We start from the raw sequence: 9753 nt of genomic DNA on the forward strand, positions 1-9753 counted from the left end.
CGTCGGGCTCTGTGCTGACTGCCAGCTCAGAGCCTGGAGCCTGTTTCAGAGTCTGTGACTCCCTCTCTCTCTGACCCTCCCCTGCTCACGCTGTCTCTCTCTCTCTCTCTCTCTCCTAGAAATAAATAAAACATTAAAAAAAAAAAAAGACTAATGACTTTCTGTCTCATTTACAGAGTTGAGACTGTGGGCCAACCAGACAGAAGAGACAGTATAGGAGTGTGTGCAGAAAAACAGAATGGCTATGACTCTCTGCAGCGTGACCAAGCAGTGTGCATTAGTACAAACGGTAAGAGATACATGACTGGCGTTCTCTTTCGAAACACCTGAATTACTGTCCGTCAGATACGAATCTCTTCTAACATCACACATTTGTAGCAGAGAGAAAGTTCAAGTGTTTATGACATAACCTATATGGCTACTACTTACCAGGCATTATTCTATTCCCTTTATAAGTCATAAATTCTTTAATCCTTTTAACCACTTGTTGAAGTGGGGAGTAGTATTATACCCATTTTATAGATGAGGAAAACTGAGCCACAGAGAGGTTAAGTGACCAGCTTCAACTCCCATAGCTGAGAGGTGATTGAGTTGGGATTTGCACCAAGGAGTCTACCTCTGAATTCTGTGTGCACAGGTCATCTAAATTCAGCATAGACCGATGAACCGAGGAGAGCGTGTACTTAATTTGTCTTATCTCTGTAGGGGTTCTTTGGCCCCTTACTCTACTGTAATCACACTTTAAAAAAAATTTTTTTTTTTAATGTTTTATTTATTTCTAGGAGAGAGAGAGACACACAGCGTGAGCAGGGGAGGGTCAGAGAGAGAGGGAGTCACAGACTGAAACAGGCTCCAGGCTCTGAGCTGGCAGTCAGCACAGAGCCCGACGCGGGGCCCAAACCACGAACTGCGAGATCATGACCTAAGTGAAAGTTGGACGCTTAACCGACTAAGCCACCCAGGCGCCCCTGTAATCACACTTTTAAAATCCCCTCTCAAGATGTGTTAATATTTCCTAGTGTGGGTCAAGCAGTAGGTAGAACAAGATTCTTTATTTCATGTGCAGCAGTCTTTCTATTTCACGGGATGTAATCTCGTAATGGATTCAAGTTTCTTTTGATGCCATCCTCATGGGAAACTCAGTCTCTTTCCTAAAAGGGTAGAACCCTGGACCAGAACTCTAAGATGTGATTAAAGCTTTAACTTTTTCTCCTGCCTTGCGGATGGCGGTTAATTAACAAATTGAGATGCGTTCTCTTTGACCAGTTGGCATTCCAGAATGTTTTCGTGATCTGAGTTAGGAAATTAGCTGTGTTATCAGTAATCTAGAGTACGTTTCAGTTCTTCATTATTGCTCACATGTAAATGATTCTTTACCTTAATATTTCAGGTGCAGTTTTTGTAAATGGAAAAGAAATGACTAATCAGTTGCCAGCAGTTACTTCTGGGTCCACTGTCACATTTGACATCGAAGCTGTGACTCTAGGATCCACCAACAATAACGACGGAGGAAACTTCAAGCTTCGAGTCACTATTAGCTCAAATAACAGAGAGGTGGTTTTTGATTGGTTACTGGATCAATCTTGTGGTTCTCTTTATTTTGGATGCTCATTTTTCTATCCTGGATGGAAAGTGTTGGTATTCTAGATTTTTGGATGATTGGCTTTGGTTTGCAGGGTTTTAAATGTAGCTGCCCTCAGCTCAGTTCAGTTGAAATTGGCTTAAAAAAAATTGTTGGATTCATCTCTCAGTTAAGTCATTGAAAATGGAAATTGTTTACTGGATTTATTTGGAATATTTTAGCAAGAAGAGATTTGACTATTGTGGACAAAACCCTAGTGCAGTCAGTTTTACTTTTAGCATAGTGTTAATTGGAATATCAGCATCACGATAGAAATCAAATTGGCTTTTAAAGTATGAGGAGACACAGAAAGCCCTATACCCTTCTTTTGTCCTTCTTTAAAAGTTGGTTATTAGAACAGAAAGCCCTAGTGTAACAGTATTTTATTAAATCTCTATCTTTTAAGGATCCAAAGCCATGTAAGACTTTAGGATAAAACAGCAGGAATAGACCAGCTAGAGGCCAGAGTTGTGTAACATGCATTCACTTGTGCGCTCTCCACGTGAGTGTTGAATATGCTCTCCATATTCAGGTATTTGTAAGCAGTATTGAATTTTATCTCGTGTTCAGTGATCTTGAATTCCCAGAAGCGTGATAAGTTTTGTGTTTTTTAAAATTACTGAGCACATGTCTACAATAGGCAGAGTATTGGCTTTTTTCTTTCCTTGTAGTTGAATTCATGGTAGGTTAGAGGATTTTTACAGGGTAAAACTACTTACAGAAGTAGTATATACAGCAGTAGCCATTGACGTATATGTCATATGCACACGTACATCTCCAGCCTCCGTGATGTGTGTGTCACTACTCATAGGCTATGAGCTACAGTCCAGTTTAATGTCAGTTTTATGAACGGTCTTTTAGTGGACCAAACAAATATAGGCTAAATACTTGACCTGTTTTTTGGAAAACTTCAATTTGTTTAAAATATTTATTTGAAGGGCTTACTTAGGATGTAAAAATGATTAGCTTCACTTGCTATACCAGCCTACAGATTTTTTTTTTAATGTGAATTTTTTTTCCTTCATTTTTAACAGTAGAAATGTGGAAAAGCAAGTTTGATATTTTTGTAAGATAATTTATTTGGGAATTCAAATTCCCTGTTGGACAATCATGACCTTTTCCCCTTGCCTTTTTATATATAAGTCGCTTTCACCTGTTCAGTGACTGTTAAGAAGATGTGCTAGAGTGTAGATGCCTTGTCCAGCTGTGTGAAACAAAATAAAAACCTCAAAGTTAAATGCGTGTATTTTTTTTCTTCTGTGAGATGTGATGAATCCAGTTTTAATCTTTAAAGTAGAGAGAGGAAAGGATTTCTTGTGTCTCCATTCATTTTAATGCAAATACCACTGTAACTTGCCTCCAGTTGCTTAGACTTTCTTATCTTCTGTGTATCTGATGCCGAGCACAGTGCCTGACATATAACGTGTGTCCATTAAAAGTCGGATTGAGTGAATGTGGATGGATTATTTTCTCCAGACCGTTTTCATCTCATTTTCTTTGTCAGTTCCTTATTGAACCTCATTATTTCTCATCCTCTGCAGGAGAGTGACGTCTTCCATTTATACCTATAAAATCTGCCTTTTCACGAAAATTACAATAACCTAACTTAATGCTAGACAGGAGTGGATTGTAATATTTTGAACTCGGAAGCTACTTTAAATATTGTTACTTTTTTTTTTTCTTTAAGATTTTATTTTGGGGAGCACTTGGGTGGCTCAGTCAGTTAAGTGTCTGACTCTTAGTTTCAGCTCAGGCCATGGTCTCACAGTTTATGAGTTCGAGCACCACATCGGGCTCTGTGCTGATGGTGTAGAGCCTGCCTCAGATTCTCTCTCTCTCTCCTTCTTTCCTTTCACTACTCCCCTCTCAAAATAAATAAATAAACTTTAAAAAATAATAAAAATAAGAGTTTTACAAAAAGATTTTAAGTAATCTCTGTACGCAGTGTGGGGCCCACACCAGGAGTCTCACGCTCCACCGACAGAGCTGGCCAGATGCCCCTGCTTTTTTTTTTTCCCTTGAACTGTGAACATAAGATTTTATTAAAAGCCAACTCATTCTGTTTCAACGTAAAGTAGCCCAGTATTCCAAATCTGTTGGTATGCTTGGAGGGACGAGAGAGTTTGGGTGATGATAATTAAAACAATAATAAGAATTGGTGTTTATTGAGCCCCTACTACGTGCCAGGCACAATGCTGAATTTTCAAAACACATTTATTATCTTCGTTTAATCCATGTGATATTTACTATACTGTTATTACTCTTATTCTACCTTAGAGACGATAACGCTCAAGAGACGTGAACTAATTTGTCTGAGGTCAAGACTAGTAACTAGCCTAGTCAGGATCCTAGCCCAGACCCGATTAGGTCTGGAGCGGCTGCTTATAACCGCTATGCTCCCAGGAAGGGCAGACGCCGCAAGGAAAGCCTCAGCTGTAGGTAAAAATCAGCCATGGGAGCAATGGTAGCAGTTGGTGGAGCAGCACTGTCTTCATACGTTCTAGGCGCTAGTGCCTTGGTGGCTGTAGGGGCTGCAGGTACCTGGTCTCTGGCTGGTCTTGGCATCCTCAGACCAGGGTCTTTTCCAGGGTAAAGTTTCTACTATTGATGAAATCGAATGTCTTAATCTTTCCTTTTATGATTGTGCTTTTTTGCTCTCCAGTCTGAGACCTTGGCCTAGTAGCCCTGGACCCCAAAGAATTTCTCCTGTGTTTTTTCCTAAAAGTTTTAGTGCTTAACCTATTACATTTATGTTTGTGATCCATTTGGATTTTAGTTCTTAGAAGGTTAAGTTTCACTTCGGAACATAACTGTTCATACACGTGATCAGTTGTTCCGGTGTCGTTTGTAGCAAAGACTATCTTCCCTCCGCTGAACTGCTGTCGCCCCTTCGTCCAAAAGCAGTTGAACATATTTGTGTGAGCCTCTTTCTAGGCACTGTTTGTTCCACTGTGGGTCTGTCCCTCTGCCGGTACCACACAGTGTGATCACTGTAGCTATATAACGTTTTAAAATTGGGCAGGCTGACTTCTCTTTTATTCATCCTTTAAAAAAAATTGTTTTAGTGGAGCACCTAGCTGGCTCAGTCGGTAGAGCATCCATCTCTTGATCTTGGGGTTGTGAGTTCGAGCCCCATGTTGGGTGTAGAGATTAAAAAAAAAAAAAAAAAGGTAAAAGAAAAGTTGTTTTAGGTATTCCAATTTCTTTGCCTTCCCATGTAGATTTTAGAATATGTTGTTTATATCTACAAAAAATCTTGCTGAGATTTCTATAGGCATTGTGTTAACCCGGCTGTCAGCTTGGAAGAGTTGCCATCCTTGCTGTGTTGATCCCTCCAGTCCATGAGTACATGTGTCTCTCCATCTATTTAGGTCTTTGATTTCTTTTACCTGCATTTTATAGTTTTCAGCATACAAGCTCTGTGAGTTTTGTTACACTGACTCCTAAGTGTTTTGTTTTATTTTAGTGATTGTAAATGGTATTGTATTTTTAATTTTGGTTTTCACATGTTCTTTCCTAATATATAGAATGTATCTTTCTCGTTTATCTTGTATCCTGCAAAATTGCTGAACTTGGTTTTCCAGCCCCCTCAAGATTTCCTCTTTAACACATGGATTTCTTAAAAATGTGTTATTTAGTTCCTGAGTGTTGGGAGATTTTCCTGCTATCTTTCTGTTATTGACTTCTAGTTTGATTATGCTGTGTTTGAAGAACAGTTCGTATGATTTCCGTTCTTTTATATTTGTTGATTTATATCCAGCATCTGGTCAATTTTAGTATATGTTCTATGGGTTCTTAAAAAGACTCTGTATTCTACTCTTAGTGAGTAACATGTTTTGATCTTGTAGAGTTCTGTCTTCCCCGATTTTCTCTCAGGTTGCTTTATCAGTTCTTGAGAAGGGGGTGTTGAAATCTCCAACTGTAATTGTGGGTTTGTCTGTTTCTCCTTTGAGTTCTATCAGTTTTCGACTCTTGTAACTCTTTTGTCTTATGAATACCCACTTAAGATCGCTGGATCTTTTTGGTGGACTGACCATTTTAGCATAATGTCCCTCTCTGTCTCTGGTAATTTTCTCTCCTTCGGAGTCTACTTTATCTGATATTAATCCAGCCACTCCTGCCTTCCTCTGATTAATGTTCACACGATATATATTTTCTGTCCTGTTCTTACAGCCTTTCTATATTAATGTATTTGGAGTTAGTTTCTCATAGATAGCATATAACTGAGTCATAGTTTTTTGTCGTTAATTTACTCTATCAGTCTCTGGGTTGCGTTTGGTCTGTTACAGCACTTATATTTAATTGTTACTATCGATATGTTAGGATTTAAGTCTACCATTTTTCTTTTTTGTTTTCTGTTCTCTTTGGTTTTCTGTTTTCTGCACTCTTGTGGGTTGCTTGAACATAATTCCATTTTGACTTATCTATAGTGTTCTGAGTGTCTCATCCCGCAGCTTCTTTAGTGATTGTTCTAGATATTAAAAATGTTTATAACGTATTTTGATATATACATGTGTATACATTAACATGTATATACATTAATATATACATAGTGTATCTATATTACATATATATGTTGTGTATGTGTGTTTCTACAGATATATATGTGGGTATTCCTACATTAGGAAATGGCTTTTTTCATAAAAGCAAAAATCCTCTTTGGATTTCTTTGCATTAGTGAAAACAGATACTGATATAGGGCTTCTTGTAAAGTGATATGGCATAATGTGAACTTTAGAAAGCAGGGAATATTGTTCATTTTATGCCAGTTCAGCTTATAAAAAGTTTTTTTCAAAGCTATTTGAGAGAGAGAGAGGAGAACCAGTGGGGGAAGGGCAGAGAGAGGGGGCACAGAAGATCCCAAGCAGGGTCTGCGCTGACAGCCTTGAGCCCGACGTGGGGCTCAAACCCATGAACTGTGAGATCATGACCTGAGCCAAGTCAGATGCTTAACCAACGGAACCACCCAGGCAGGCGCCCTCTTACGAAAAGTTTCATAGCCACGCTCCACCTGTGGATAGTGGGGGATATAAAACTTCCCAGTGTGTTCGTGTCATCATTTTATCCGTTCAAGTGAAATCATCCTTGCATCTCTTTATCCTCCCCTGTGCACAGTAATTACCTTTCTTAAATATTTTCTCTGTAAATATTTAAAACGTCAGACGACGTTGGCCTAAAAATAAAACAATATTTCAGAAAACTCAGGAGAAGTGTCATCATCTGTATTTCTGCTTACTGTGTTCTGTTTTCCTTTGTGATGCTCCCGTGTCCCTCTGTTATCATTTCCTTTCCGTTGCAAGAAGTGACTTTCGGCATTCTTCCAGAAGCGTAATTATGATGTGCCTTTGCCTGGGATTCTTTGGGGTTATGCTCTTTGGGTCCCTCAGCTTCTTGAATTGTTAGGTTTATGTCTCTTGCCAAATCTGGAAAGTTTTTAGCCATTATTTCAAGTAGTTTTTTCAGCCCTGCCCTCTTTCCTTCCAGGACATCTTCCGTGTGCATCCCCACCGACTCCTGAGGTTTTGTTCGGCTGTTTGAAGTTGGCTTTCTCTCTGTTTTTCAGGCTAGGTAATTCCTGTTGTTGTACTTCCAGTCCACAGATCTGTCCTCCGTCACATTCATTCTACTTTTGGGCCCCTCTTCTGAGCTTCTTGTTATGTATTTTGGTTATTGTATTTTCAGCTCTAAAGCATCCATTTGGGTCATAGTCCTATCTTCTGTTTCTGTGCAGACGTATTATATTCTTTGCCGAGGCTGTTCATTGTCTTATCTCGTTCAAGTGTGTTCGTAATTGCTTGTTGAAACATTTAAATCATGGCTCTGGTGATGGCCAGTCCTATGTGTCAGTTCGACTGGGCCAAGGGATGTTCAGATAGCTAATTAAAACGTTATTCTGGGTGTTTCTGGAAAAGATTAGCATTTGAATTGATGAACTTGAGTAAAGCAGGTGGCTCTCCCCAGTGCGTTGGGCCTCTTCCAATCTGTTGATGGCTTAAATTTTTTTTTTTTTTTAATGTTTTTTTTTTTTTATTTATTTCTAGGAGAGAGAGAGACAGCTTGAGCAGGGGAGGGTCAGAGAGAGAGGGAGTCACAGACTGAAACAGGCTCCAGGCTCTGAGCTGGCAGTCAGCACAGAGCCCGACGCGGGGCTCGAACCCACGAACCGCGAGATCATGACCCAAGCGAAAGTCGGACGCTTAACCGACTAAGCCACCCAGGCGCCCCTGTTGATGGCTTAAATAGAACAAAAAGGCAGAGGAGGGGCGCCTGGGTGGCTTAGTCGGTTGAGCGTCCGACTTTCGCTTAGGTCATGATCTCGCGGTTCGTGGGTTCGAGCCCCACGTCGGGCTCTGTGCTGACTTGCCAGCTCAGAGCCTGGAGCCTGTTTCAGAGTCTGTGACTCCCTCTCTCTCTGACCCTCCCCTGCTCACACTGTCTCTCTCTCTCTCTCTCTCTCCTAGAAATAAAAATAAATAAATAATAAATAAATAAAAATTTTTAAAAAAGGCAGAGGAAAGTAGAATTCGCTCTCTGCCTGTTGAGCCAGGACACGGATCTCCTGCCCTCGGTGCTCCTGGCTCTAGGGCCTTCCTGTCTGGACTGGAATCTACTCCGTGGCTCCCAGGCTTACAGACTACGGCACCGGCTTCCCTGGGATCCCACCTTGCAGGCTGCAGATCCTGGAACTTCTCAGCTTCTAAAATGGTGCATGGGTTCTGTTTTTTCTGGAGCACTCTAACACAGTGGTTTTAAGTCTTCATCAGATAATTCAAATAGCATTGTCAGCCTGGTGATGGCATCTGTTGTCTGTCTTTTGAGATCTGTCTGGTTCCTGATAGGACACGTGATTTTCCATTGACACGCAGGCATTTTGTGTTATGATATGGGACTCTGGATCTCGTTCAGCTGGCTTTTTGATACCACTCCAGCAGGAGAAGTTGGGGGAAGGGAGCTGCCTCGTTACTGCCATGTCTACATAGAGCCCCCGGTGACAGCCAAGAGGAGATGAGACCCCTTGTTATTGGTTGCCTGGGTATGGGGTTCCTTCTGTGACCCCACGGACACTGCAGCGGGGGGGCCTCATTACCCTAGGCAGCGGTAGAAGTCCGACTTCACTGGGCTCCTTCAAGACTGCATATCAGAGAGGGGGAGAGGTATCTTAGTGGTGAGAGTGGACACCCAGGCTCCCCTCTCACCGGGGGAAGTGAGTGGCTTCCTTGCCACCCCGTGGGGTGAAAGTTTTGCCTCTCTGTTTGGTCTCTGACACCATCTTGGCAGAGACGTTGGGGGACCTCATTACAGCCTCGTGAATGTGCAAGTCTAGGCTCCCCACTTGGCCTTTGCCAAGCTGGGCAGGATGAGGAAGCCGACTTTTCTATAGTTATTTTAGTTTCTTAGGGCTTCCATAACAAATTTCTATAGTCTTGGTGGCTTAAAAAGACCGGAGTTTATTCTCACAGTTTTGGAGGCCAGAAGTCTGAAATCACGATGCTGGCCAGACTGTGCTCCCTCCAGAGGTCTGGGGGGGGGGACCGTTCCTTACCTCTCTGCCCGCTGCTGGTGGCTTCATACTCCTTCACTTGCCCCCGCATAACTCCAGTCTCTGCCTCTGCCTTCTCCCTGCCACCTTCTGTTTGTTACAAGGACACTTGTCTTGGCTTTAGGACCCATCCAGATAATCCACAATGATCTTATCTCAAGATCCTTTACTTCTCTGTCTCTACAAAGACTTTTTCCAAATGAGGCCACCGTCGCAAGGTCCAAGCTGTGGGCATATGGTTTCACGGGCCACTGTTCAACCCCGTGCCGCGCTGTTCGGCTGGAAGGGAGCCGTGGTTGGCTGAAGGTTTTCTGTCTTACTTACTAGGCGCCCCTTCTGTGGTGCTTTGGCTGCAGAGACCAGGCTTTTCTTGGGGCTTTTTTCTTTTTCTTTTTTTTGTCTGTCTTGTTGGCAGTTCCTGGTTGCCGGCTTCTTCAGCCCCAGCTCTGGGCTACACGAAACAGGAGAAAATCCGAAGGACTCAACACTGTAGATCCGTGGGTTCTGAGACTCCTGGCCAACTGGCTGTCTTTCAGAGTCTTCTTAGGCTTTTTTTCTTGTTTTGGTCTTATTATTTGTTTCTTCCAGGACG

At 41.8% G+C, this 9753-nt stretch overlaps 1 protein-coding gene across 1 annotated transcript in view; it reads left to right on the forward strand.

Annotated features, from left to right (window-relative positions):
* Positions 1-2859, forward strand: part of CRLF3 (cytokine receptor like factor 3) — a 44674-nt gene extending 41815 nt beyond the window's left edge. The window contains exons 7-8 of the mRNA XM_039252138.1: positions 177-289; positions 1391-2859. Coding sequence (XP_039108069.1) covers positions 177-289; positions 1391-1647 — 370 coding nt within the window. The 3' untranslated portion in view covers positions 1648-2859. The remainder of the gene's footprint in view (positions 1-176; positions 290-1390) is intronic.
* Positions 2860-9753: the final 6894 nt, after the last annotated feature.

The sequence above is a fragment of the Hyaena hyaena genome, unplaced genomic scaffold (assembly GCF_003009895.1).
Source record: "Hyaena hyaena isolate Hyena2069 unplaced genomic scaffold, ASM300989v1 scaffold_10, whole genome shotgun sequence".
Classification (NCBI taxonomy): Eukaryota; Metazoa; Chordata; class Mammalia; order Carnivora; family Hyaenidae; genus Hyaena; species Hyaena hyaena.